At 42.8% G+C, this 13,108-nt stretch overlaps 1 protein-coding gene across 1 annotated transcript in view; it reads left to right on the top strand.

Annotated features, from left to right (window-relative positions):
- Nucleotides 1-13,108, top strand: part of LOC121545056 (leukocyte tyrosine kinase receptor-like) — a 79,209-nt gene that overhangs the window by 47,583 nt on the left and 18,518 nt on the right. The window contains exons 16-21 of the mRNA XM_041855417.2: nucleotides 299-481; nucleotides 7,155-7,253; nucleotides 7,736-7,888; nucleotides 8,073-8,186; nucleotides 10,489-10,675; nucleotides 10,843-10,933. Coding sequence (XP_041711351.1) covers nucleotides 299-481; nucleotides 7,155-7,253; nucleotides 7,736-7,888; nucleotides 8,073-8,186; nucleotides 10,489-10,675; nucleotides 10,843-10,933 — 827 coding nt within the window. The remainder of the gene's footprint in view (nucleotides 1-298; nucleotides 482-7,154; nucleotides 7,254-7,735; nucleotides 7,889-8,072; nucleotides 8,187-10,488; nucleotides 10,676-10,842; nucleotides 10,934-13,108) is intronic.

Raw genomic sequence — 13,108 nt, 5'->3', positions numbered from 1 at the left:
TCTGCTCCCTGAAAACATATGGCTTTCATTCCTCTGACTGCTAAAGCTCCTACTTGAGTGTCTTCAGGAGAAAGGACAGGAGTGTGTCAGAGAAAGGGCAGGAGTGCAGGTGTTGGTATCAAGAAGCTGGAACATTCCCAGTAAATCTTGTTTGACCAGCAGGGTGTTATGGAGCAATTATCGACACATCTTATGCAAACATCGATGGAAGTGTTTAGAGAGTGTGATGGCTAAATGAGGTGTTTGTGTGTGTGTGTGTGTGTGTGTGTGTGTGTGTGTGTGTGTGTGTATGTTGCAGGGGGAGGTGGAGGCTGGAAGGACTCCTCCAGCTACTTGTGGTCAGGGAAGTCTCTCCTGGAGGGGGCCGAGGGGGGTTCCTCCTGCCCCCAAGCCTTATCCAAACTGTCCTGGGCCACCTTCGGGGGATTCGGAGGGGGAGGGGGAGCCTGCACTGCTGGAGGAGGAGGAGGCGGATACAGAGGTAAGCTCACACACATATATTAAAATAATAATAATTATTATTATTGCTTTCCTATGTGCTGTACTATACTGTTAGGGGTGTTATTATAGGATTTAAGATCCTCCCTCTGTAGCCTCCAGCTCTTATCTAGCTGTGATGAATCTGACAAGATATTTATGCTGGAGAATTTACTTTGGCCCCAAGGAAAGGGGCAGGCTGATAACATTCACTGCTTTTCTGTCTTTATCTAGTATGATTTACTAGTTGTGGATCATGAAAGACCCTGCTCCCTGTTCTGGCTCGGGAAGAAAGTTCTACTTAATTGATTGATAAGATTGGAGTTCCATTTGGCTCCTCTGCAAAACATGACTGAGAGGAGATGGGTTGTTCCGTCAAAAGAGTGACTTTGATATTTTAAGTAGAAGTTGTGCACCAATATTGAATTTTAAAAGCCACATAGAGAATTAAATAAATCAGATTTTTTGTTTGAATAAAGACTTGCTAAAGGACCAAAATTAAACATTTTGACATGTCCTTCTGTCAACCCTGTTTCACCCATTATGGAAAAACCACATGATTTCACATGTGAAATTTCCACATTTGGCCTGTGTGAAATCATGTAAAACCATGTGTTTTTGGAACACTTCACGTGATGATATTTCACATGAAGTTTCACATGTGGATTTTCACGTGATCACATAACCTTTATATTTTTCACATGAGATTTCACAGGTGATGCCCTGCAAACAAAATTGAGTAGTTAGGATACACACACAAGCTGTATCTTTTAACATAGTGTTTTCAACTTACCTACTTGACACACTTTGACATACATGATTACATTGTGTATGTTTATTTAAACAGAATAATATGCCCCACCAACATTAGACAACTATACAGAAAATACCTAAAATTTCACCATATCGGGTGAACTGTTTAGAAATTACAGCACTTTTTGTACATAGTTCCCCCCGATTTTAGGGGACCAAAAGTATTGGGACAAATTCACTTACGTGTTTATTTAAGTAGTAAAAAGTGAAGTATTTGGTCCCATAATCATAGCACGCAATGACTACATCAAGCTTGTGACTCTACACATTTGTTGGATGCATTTGCTGTTTGTTTTGGTTGTGTTTCAGATTATTTTGTGCCCAATAGAAATTAATGGTAAATAATGTATTGGGTCATTTTGGAGTCACTTTTATTGTAAATAAGAATATAATATGTTTCTAAACACTTCTACGTTAATGTGGATGCTACCATGATTGCGGATAATCCTGAATGAATCGTGAATAATGATGAGTGAGAAAGTACCCCGCAAAAATGCTAACCTCCCTTGTTATTGTAATGGTGGGAGGTTAGCATGTCTTGGGGGTATGATATTTGTGCATCTTCATTCAGGATTATCCGTAATGCTAAGTGCAGAGATGTATTATAAGTAATGAATGTGTAGAGGAATGCTACAGACTTTGCGGCGCAGCAGAAAAATCAGTGTACCCCGAATCCAGAGGTTGTGAGTTCAAATCCCAGGTGGGGTGATATTGAAACGTCAGTACTAAGTGATCATGTCAAATATTGTCATTGATTTTTTTTTAAAGTACACTATTTTAGCTGTACAGCATACCACTTACTTTAAAACCCCCATATAATTTCATTCCCTACAACAAAAAAACACGTGAAATTTAACCTAACACATCTCTTGTTTCAACATGTGAAAACAGCAATTTCACATGCGGAAATGCGATTTCACGTGTTGAGCTGAAATGTTCTCATGTAAAAAAAAAGAGACGTGTCAGGTCAGTTCATATGTGGAACCATATGTTCACATGTATTACATTTAGTGTTCACATATTAACACCACCTTTTCACATGTGAGGAGAATAACATGTTTTCACCTCACATGTAAATTGCAGAAAATCTAACTCTCACATGTGGAATTGTATTTTCACATGTGGAAAACTTTTTGAAATGTTGTATTCCTGTTGTCACATTTATTTCACATGAGATCATGGGTTCACATGCAAAAATTTGTAGTTTCATGTTATCACATGTTGCTTTTACAGTGAGGGGAAAAAAGTATTTGATCCCCTGCTGATTTTGTACATTTGCCCACTGACAAAGAAATGATCAGTCTATAATTTTAATGGTAGGTTTATTTGAACAGTGAGAGACAGAATAACAACACAAAAATCCAGAAAAACGCATGTAAAAAATATTATAAATTGATTTGCATTTTAAAGAGGGAAATAAGTATTTGACCCCCTCTCAATCAGAAACATTTCTGGCTCCCAGGTGTCTTTTATACAGGTAACGAGCTGAGATTAGGAGCACAATCTTAAAGGGAGTGCTCCTAATCTCAGCTTGTTACCTGTATAAAAGACACCTGTCCACAGAAGCAATCAATAAATCAGATTCCAAACTCTCCACCATGGCCAAGACCAAAGAGCTCTCCAAGGATGTCAGGGACAAGATTGTAGACCTACACAAGGCTGGAATGGGCTACAAGACCATCGCCAAGCAGCTTGGTGAGAAGGTGACAACAGTTGGTGCGATTATTCGCAAATGGAAGAAACACAAATGAACTGTCAATCTCCCTCGGCCTGGGGCTCCATGCAAGATCTGACCTCGTGGAGTTGCAATGATCATGAGAACGGTGAGGAATCAGCCCAGAACAACACGGGAAGATCTTGTCAATGATCTCAAGGCAGCTGGGACCATAGTCACCAAGAAAACAATTGGTAACACACTACGCCGTGAAGGACTGAAATCCTGCAGCGCCCGCAAGGTCCCCCTGCTCAAGAAAGCACATCTGAAGTTTGCCAATGAACATCTGAATGATTCAGAGGAGAACTGGGTGAAAGTGTTGTGGTCAGATGGGACCAAAATCGAGCTCTTTGGCATCAACTCAACTCGCCGTGTTTGGAGGAGGAGGAATGCTGCCTATGACCCCAAGAACACCATCCCCACCGTCAAACATGGAGGTGGAAACATTATGCTTTGGGGGTGTTTTTCTGCTAAGGGGACAGGACAACTTCACCACATCAAAGGGATGATGGACGGGGCCATCATCCTTCCCTCAGCCAGGGCATTGAAAAGGGGTCGTGGATGGGTAATCCAGCATGACAATGACCCAAAACACACGGCCAAGGCAACAAAGGAGTGGCTCAAGAAGAAGCACATTAAGGTCCTGGAGTGGCCTAGCCAGTCTCCAGACCTTAATCCCATAGAAAATCTGTGGAGGAAGCTGAAGGTTCGTGTTGCCAAACATCAGGCTCGAAACCTTAATGACTTGGAGAAGATCTGCCAAGAGGAGTGGGACAAAATCCCTCCTGAGATGTGTGCAAACCTGGTGGCCAACTACAAGAAAGGTCTGACCTCTGTGATTGCCAACAAGGGTTTTACCACCAAGTACTAAGTCATGTTTTGCAGAGGTGTCATACGTATTTCCCTCTTTAAAATGCAAATCAATTTATAACATTTTTGACATGCGTTTTTCTGGATTTTTTTATTGTTATTGTCTCTCACTGTTCAAATAAACCTACCATTAAAATTATGGACTGATCATTTCTTTGTCAGGGGGCAAACGTCACATGTTATCACATTAACTTCATATAAGATCACATGGTTTTTCAGTAAGGGATTTTAACACACCTAACCCCAATATTTCTCCAAATTTCACCGTCATTGTAAAGCACTGGTTATTTTGTTGCTTTGACAAAGTAATTTCTGAAGATTATTATTTATTTCATGTGATTAGTGATTCATTTACGTCTGTCCCTCATTTTAAGATCGACCCTGTTACTTGAAGTGAACTCTCGTTTTAATATGGTGAAACTATTCCTTTTTAAATATATTTTTTCAAAAGAAACATTGAACAACTAATAGTCAAATAAAAGTGTAAAAGCAGATGAGCTGGTTGTACTCATTTTGGCCATTTCCTGGTGTTTTGTGATGTTAAACTGAGTGGGTCGAGCATAACACGTCAACCCTGGCTGTTACCCATAGATAGACAACATCATTCATTCATTGGTAGCAGCCTAGACAGAGAGCTCCTGTAAATGTGTACATATTTAGTTATTTTTAAGTGTGTTTTCATTGATTTTGGAACAAACATTTTAGTTTTTCATAACAATTCGTTTTTAATGCATATACAGTATCTGGTGGTTTTGAGCCACGGATTTGCAGATTGACTGACAGGTCAACTATTTTTGGCTTGGCTAGCTAGCTAGCTGGCTAATGTTTTTGTTTAAAAAATGCATCTGGAAACAGTAGCAGCTTTTCTATTTCACATGGCTGCCATCTTTTGAGAAAATCATGTGAGGAGTCTCTTGAAGCGTGAGAGGAATGGGAGATGGAGGAATACAGTGCTGGGGCAGAGGGCTCGTAGAGAGGACGACTGGCTACTATTCTGAACTTTGTGTGGTGGGCTTTCTGGCACCCAGAGCTGCCGAGGCATCACACAGTGGGTGCTTCACAGAGTGGAATAGGAGTCCAGTGGCTATATGACTCAAGCTGGTTCCCAGTCTTGCCCTCTAAAAGATCATGAGCAGACTCCATGACCATCATCTAACATCCTCTGATCAGCTCCCTCTGCTCAAGCCATGAACTGACTCTCTCCATGTGCAGAGGAGCAGCATTCAAAGACTTGGCCTGTATTGGTTGACCTGACCTGTCATGATACATTGCTTTTATTTATTTTATTATAATTCTTTGCTTATGAAGCACTTTGAGATTTCTATTATGGAAGTGGTATAGAAGTTTAATAAATTATTTGTATTAAAGCTGCAATATGTAACTTTTGGGGCTACCTGACAAAATTCACATAGGAATGTGAGTTATAGATACATTACATGATGAAAAGTATGTGGAGACCTGCTCATCAAACATCTCATTCCAAAATCATGGGCATTAATATGAAGTTGGTCCCCCATTTGCTGCTATAACAGCCTCCACTCTTCTGGGAATGCTTTCCACTAGATGTTGGAACATTGCTGCAGGGACTTGCTTCTATTCAGCCACAACAGCATAAGTGAGGTCAGGCACTGATGTTAGGCGATTCGGCCTGGCTCGCAGTCAGCGTTCCAATTCATCCCAAAGGTGTTCGATGGGGTTGAGGTCAGGGCTCTGTGCAGGCCAGTCAAATTCTTCCACACTGATCTCGACAAACCATTCTGTATGGACCTCGCTTTGTGCTCGGGGGCATGCTAAAACAGGAAAGGGCCTTCCCCAAACCGTTGCCATAAAGTTGGAAGCACAGAATCGTCTAAAATGTCATTGTATGCTGTAGTGTTAAGATTTCCCTTCACTGGAACTAAGGGGCCTAGCCCGAACCATGAAAAACAGCCCCAGACCATTATTCCTCCTCCACCAAACTTTACAGTTGGCACTATGCATTGGGGCAGATAGCGTTCTCCTGTCCGCCAAACACAGATTCGTCCATCGGACTGCCAGATGTTGAAGCGTGATTCATCAGTCCAGAGAACGCGTTTCCACTGCTCCAGATTCCAATGGTGGCAAGCTTTACACCACTCCAGCCTACACTTGGCATTGCGCATGGTGATCTTAGGCTTGTGTGTGGCTGCTCGGCCTTGGAAACCAATTTCATGAAGCTCCCGACGAACAGTTCTTGTGCTGACATTGCTTACAGAGGCAGTTTGGAACTCGGTATTGAGTGTTGCAACCGAGGACAGATTATTTTTTACACGCTACAAGCTTCAGCACTCGGCAGTCCCGTTCTGTGAGCTTGTGTGTCCTACCACTTAGTGGCTGAGTCGTTGTTGCTCCTAGACGTTTCCACTTCACAATAACAGCACTTTCAGTTGATCGGGGCAGCTCTAGCAGTGCAGAAATTTGACGAACTGACTTGTTGGAAAGGTGGCATTCTATGACGGTGCCATGTTGAAAGTCACTGAACTCTTCAGTACGGGCCATTCTACTGCCAATGTTTGTCTATGGAGATTGCAAGGCGGTGTGCTCGATTTGATACACCTGTCAGCAACGGATGTGGCAGAAATAGCCGAATCCACTAATTTGAAGGGCTGTCCACATACTTTTGGTGATGTAGTGTATGTAATTCTCATTGAAAGCAAGTCTAAGAAGCGGTACATATGTTCTATGTGCGCTATTTCTATGTTTTTGTGTCTTTTACTTTCAGGTTTTGTACACCAGTTTCAAACAGCTGAAAATACAAAATGTTTGGTTATGGAAAATATATTTCACAGCAGTTTAGATGGTAAAATGATTCTCTACACTATACTTGCTTGTTTGTCACATAAACTGAAATTAGGCAAACTATTAGAATTTTGCTTTCAATACCCCCTGTCAGAAGGGGATTTATGGCTGATTTAAGATTAAACCTGTTATGGTCAACCTCGTTACTTTATTTGGTACTTTATAGGCATTTACTATAGTCCTTTTTTAAATTTAACCTCTTGAGATGGGAACTTTTTTATGAAGTTGAACATGTGCTCTTATTGGTGGAACGATCCAGATAACATTGAGAAACATTCGATTTCTTTCAGCATCATTAACATACCACACATACTCTCCCTCTACCCAGACCTTTTTTGTTCAAAAGGAAGATTGCCACTTATAATGTGAGCAGATGTTATGCAGGCAATAATAAGCCATTATTATTATTATTATTAGCTCAAACATGCACTTATCTTTGATATCGTGTTTAATCTAAATCAAGGTGGCGATGCCGCGCTGACTGATGACATCACAGCGGGTGGTCAGGATGGCATCTCCTTCGTTCATCCCATGGGGGAGATATTTCTCCAGCCGCTGGCAGGTAAGGCTTTCTCCTACTATCAGTTAACTAATTGATCGCCTCACGGATCCTGTTGATCCTGGCGCCATGCTGTCTTCTCTTTAGCCACTGATGTGGAAAAACAGGCATCCCCTCAATTCTTTACAGCACGACAATGTCATTTGTGACCAAAACATGTGCCGCCAGTGCTGCCCGGAATACAAAGCAGTCCTCTGTGTAGTGAAAGACATGACAAAGACACAAACTAAAACAGATCAATTGATCCATGGTCATGCAGTATCGACTTTACAGTGAAATCATGATTAGGTTTAGTTGACCATAGCTAAGAATTTAACACCAGTGTTTGACAATGTTAAGAAGAAGAGATACAAAGAACTCAGATTGTAAAACATCTTCTATTTTTAATCATACATATGGCTAAGTTGACCAGTGCTTGTGCTACAGCATTGTTCTTGTGAGATTCATGTGGTGATGTAACTTCCTCTGTCATCCTCTCCACTCAGCCATGGAGAGCCATGGAGAATGTGAGATCAAGGTGCAGCTCAACTGCAGTCACTGCCAGACCCAGAGCTGCAAACGAGACGAGGACACTCGACTCATCCTCTGCCTCTGTCACAACGAGGAGGTGCTGGCCAGTGACAACGTCACCTGCACAGGTAACTTCTGTACAGTCATGGAAATATTTACATTAAATGGCACACTCATCAAATAAAATAAATGGAGGAATGGAATGGAAGGTTGTTAACTACCTTACTAGTAGTCCCATTGTCTCTGATACATTGTTATGATCTTAGTGGTTATCTATCTTCCCCTGCTAACCCTGACCTCTGACCCCCCCAGCAGTCCCTCAGAGCCTCACCCCAAAAGGCCAGCTGTCCCTGTCCCTCATCCTGGCCGTGGTGGCATCTACCGTGGTGACGGGCATCGTCCTGACCTGCGCCAGCCTCACCCTCAGTAAGAGACTCTTCCAGTTCTGTGTCGACTCTGTGCCCTCCACCTTTCACCGCCTGTGAGCTGTGAGCTTCTCTCCATGCCAACGATACTGTATTTAACTTTCAGAATGAAAGCATCCTGAAAAGGCAGGACGCTTAGCATTTTAAACCAAGCTGTGGTTTAATGTATTCTCTTTGAGGGAAATGTGACATTGGATGAGAGTGAATGGCAGAAGTACACGATTTTCACTGCAGTTAAAAGCCAGGAAGAGACTTAATTGTAGAGAAAGGCAAAGCTTGAATATAAAATATCTCAGAGACTTGACAGAAAGAGTACAAAAGGTGGCCTTTTAGGAATCTTGGCTTATAATTTTCCACAGTGACAATAATGGGTTTGCCTTGCCAGCCCTTGGGCATTATATTTCTTTCAGATATCAAGCCTGGTAGAGACTAGACATATTTTAAGTGTGATACACACAATTTTAGAGGGGCTTAAGGGATTACAGTGAGACTAACCACCTTTCACTCTTGCACTATTTCAGACCACAAAATCTAAGACATTTCTGTTAGAGTTAAGGGGTTAGCTAGGTACTCAGTTGGTTGTGTGGCACTTTGGGATTGATGGTCCCAATTGTGTGCAATAACATATACTGTATATCTATTCATGCTTCAAAGGGCACATTGGACACATCTCCAGTAACAATTCTTACCCTCTACTGTATACTTATTTTATAATGACATGGGTTTATTTGAATTCAAGGTGATACATGGTTTAACTACATGGTTTAACTGCTTAATGCTAATGATTGCACAATTAGCCTGCTAAAAGGAATGATTAGGGAATTAGGAAAATGACTGATATGAACCTTTAAATTGTACCTTTGATTATTCTGCTTTGAGGATGGAAGGAGAGAATAATAATCGATTCTCCTAATATTAGTGTCTAACTTTGTCTTGCCAATAGGCAATGATCAATATCATATTGAATGCTGCTACTGTGTCATATGTGTACTTTATGTGTGCTCATGCAAAAAAAAAGTACAGATTGTCTTATTAGTTTTTTGGCAAAAAATGTACTACATTGAGGGATTATTTTATGTTTCTCTTGCAGTAAGACGGGAGGTAAGTTCTGTCAGTGCAAGACTCTTATTTTCCAGCCAAGGAGTGTCTAACCATGGAGTGTCTTATCATGGCAGAATGTCAACTTAAACTTGAAAAGCACTGTGGTGGTGACTCATCACTATGCATATGCCCTGTCAGGATCCAAGCATTACTGCCTTACTGCGAAATGCATTTCGCTACACCCGCAATAACATCTGCTAAACACGTGTATGTGACCAATAACATTTTATTTTATTTGATTTGAAATGGTCTTCCTAATCCCCTATACTTCTCTCATATAGTGTACATCTCTCAACTGTGGAGGAGTTAATACTACCAATAAAAATATAGTGTTGGCATATTAACGATTAACTACGTGATAACTTTTGTCCATGAAGGCAACAAACCATCCCTCTATGTCAGTATGAGATACAGATATTTAGAGTTTGACTTGTGCACTAACTGTAACACACTTCTTTCCAATGCTAAATAAATAAAACTCGTAATTAACACAAAGTTTCACAGTGAAGTGAAAGTCCCTTTGAACTTTCCCATAAGCCTCAGAGGAAGTGATGTCAGAGCTGTCAATTCAAAAAGCATACTGTACAGTGTCAGTATATAGTTTCCCTATATCCTAAACACACAACATGCATAACACACAACACACACACACACTCAACCCAACCCAAAAGCCAGATGGTCATGCAGCCACACAGTGGCCCATGGAGATGGCCCTTCCAGGTGGAGACAGACCTCAGACAGTTAACAGTGTCTCTTCACCTGAGCTCTCCCCCATGTAGGTTGGTAGTCTGTCCACGGGCCCCCCACTCCTCCCCCGAGCGTCGCGTCTGTCTGCACCTGCAGCTCGACGTCACGGCAGAGGGCACCTCTCACCTCCACGCATCGCCCCCCAGGGCACCCACCCAGCCCCCCAGGCAGACTACCAACCTGCATCGAGGCCGCAGGCCGCCTCCACGGAGGGTGAGTCCTCGGTCCTCAACTCACAGACTGTCAGCTAGTCACTGATTGGACCAGGGGCAGAGGCCATATGTTAGAGGTCAGAGGCCAGAGGTTAGAGGACAGACAGACATAAGGGTAGTGTGTGTGTGATGCATGCGTTAGTGGGTTGTTGTGTCTCTGATCGGTACAGGATAGCAACAGTTTGAAGCAGAGGGCTGTATCACAGTAACCAACGCTATCTTCCTGGTCTCTCTCCCCTACAGTATACTACCGTAAGAAGAACCAGCTGCATGCGGTCAGACTGCGTCTCCAGAGTCCAGAGTACAAGCTGAGTAAGATCCGGTCATCGACCATCATGACAGACTACAACCCCAACTACTGCTTCGCTGGCAAGGCTGCTTCACTGAGCGAGCTGAAGGAAGTACCACGCAAGAACATCACCCTCCTCAGGTAAGCCACACACACAGTGAGGCTGACTTAGCAGAGATCTATAAGCTATTAAGTGTATTACATGATAATTGATTTTAGTAGTGTGCTATGTTCAAGTCACTTCAGGTTTTGACTGGACTCTGGAATTAAGCTCTTTGTCATCTGTCTGGCTTGGTGTGTGTTTGCAGGGCGTTGGGCCATGGAGCATTTGGGGAGGTGTATGAGGGCCAGGTTCTAGGGATGAATGGAGAGAACACAGCCATGCAAGTGGCTATAAAGGTCAGTTCCTCTTCCTCCGTCTCCTTTACTCCTCCATGACTAAGAGCACATTAGCACATAGCAGTTGAAAGGAAGTAATTGCTCTTGGGCAGTGCATATGACTGAATGTCTAAAAAGCAGGAGTAGAGAGAAGATGGTTAATATTGATAACCTTTTGACAAAAAAATGTATTCCTCTATGGTAGTTTTCCTTTACATTTCCTTCATTATATGCACTGCTGGTCTGTTGCATTGAGAACTGCCTGGAGGTCAACAAAAACAAGGTCCCCTTTTTGCCTCTGTTGTAAGTAACAATGACATGTGTTTGATGTATTGGATAACGTTCCACCATTCCGCTCCAGCCATTACCACAAGCCCGTCCTGCACAATTAAGGTGCCACCAACCTCCTGTCGTTAAAATGTAACATAATTGCATCACACATACTGTAGATGATGACATTGTACAGAACATAATTAATTAATTAATTAATTCAGCTACATATATTAGTTAATTCATTGATTTTCCTAGAAAACCTGGTGTGAAAATCAATCAATCAATCAAATGTATTAATAAAGCCCTTTTTACATCAGCAGATGTCACAAACTGCTTATACAGAAACCTAAAACCCCAAACTAGCAAGCAATGCAGATGTAGAAGCACGGTGGCTAGGAAAAACTCCCTAGAAAGGCAGGAACCTAGGAAAAAACCTAGAGAGGAACCAGGCTCTGAGGGGTGGCCAGTCCTCTTCTGGCTGTGCCGGGTGGAGATTATAAGAGTACATGGCCATTAAGGCTAAATCGTTCTTCAAGATGATCAACTGTTCATAGATGACCAGCAAGGTCAAATAATAATCACAGTGGTTATAGAGGGTGCAACAGGTCAGCACCTCAGGTTTAAATGTCAGTTGGCTTTTCATAGCCGAGCATTAAGAGGTCGAGACAGCAGGTGTGGTAGAGAGAGAGAGAGAGAGAGAGAGAGAGTCGAAACAGCAGTTCTGGTGAACAGGTTCCATAGCCACAGGCAGAACAGCAGAAAATGAATCAGCAGCACAACCAGGTGGACTGGGGCCGGGGACAGCCAGGAGTCATCAGGCCAGGTAGTCCAGAGGCATGGTCCTAGGTCTCAGGTCCTCAGAGAGAGAGACGAGGTAGCATACTTAAGATCACACAGGACACCAGATAAGACAGGAGAAATACACTAGATAGGACAGACTGACCCTAGCCCCCCGGCACATAGACTATTGCAGAATAGATACTGGGGACTGAGACAGGGGCGGTCGGGGGACACTGTGGCCCTGTCCAAAGTTACCCCCGGATAGAGCCAACCAGGCAGGATATAATCCCACCCACTTTGCCAAAGCACAACCCCCACACCACCATAGGAATATCAACAGACCACCAACTTACTACCCTGGGACAAGACGGAGTATAGCCCACAGAGATCTCCCCCACCACACGAGCCCGAGGGGGCGCAAGACCGGACAAGAAGATAACGTCAGTGACTCAACCCACTCAAGTCAAGTATAGCGAAAAAAGCCTGGCAAGATGTGATGCAACCTCCTAGGGACGGCATGGGAGAGCACTAGCAAGCCAGTGACTCAGCCCCCGTAATAGGGTCAGAGGCAGAGAATCCCAGTGGAGAGAGGAGAGCCGGCCAGGCAGAGACAGCAAGGGCAGTTCGTCACTCCAGTGCTTTGCCGTTCACCTTCACACCCCTGGGCCAGACTCTACTCAATCATAGGACCTACTGAAGAGATGAGTCTTCAGTAAAGACTTAAAGGTTGAGACCGAGTCTGCGTCTCCCACATAGATCAGTAGACCATTCCATAAAAATGTAGCTCTAAAGGACAAACCCCTGCCTCCAGCTGTTTGCTTAGAAATTCTAGGAACTTACCAATTGGATACCACAAAATTGGGAAGAAAAAGGGGGTAAAATACCAAAAAAAAAATACATTCTAGGAACAATAAGGAGTCCTGTGTCTTGTGACCGTAGCATACATGTACGTATGTACGGCAGGAAAAAAATCGGAGAGATGGGTAGGAGGAAGTCCATGTAATGCTTTGTAGGTTAGCAGTAAAACTATGAAATCAGCCATAGCCTTAACAGGAAGCCAGGCTAGCACTGGAGTAATACGATACATTTTGGGGGTTCTTGTCAAGATTCTAGAAGCCATATTTAGCACTAGCTGAAGTGTAT

This window comes from Coregonus clupeaformis, chromosome 29 (assembly GCF_020615455.1).
Source record: "Coregonus clupeaformis isolate EN_2021a chromosome 29, ASM2061545v1, whole genome shotgun sequence".
NCBI classification, from domain to species: domain Eukaryota; kingdom Metazoa; phylum Chordata; class Actinopteri; order Salmoniformes; family Salmonidae; genus Coregonus; species Coregonus clupeaformis.
This window is presented reverse-complemented; position numbering and strand designations above follow the sequence as displayed.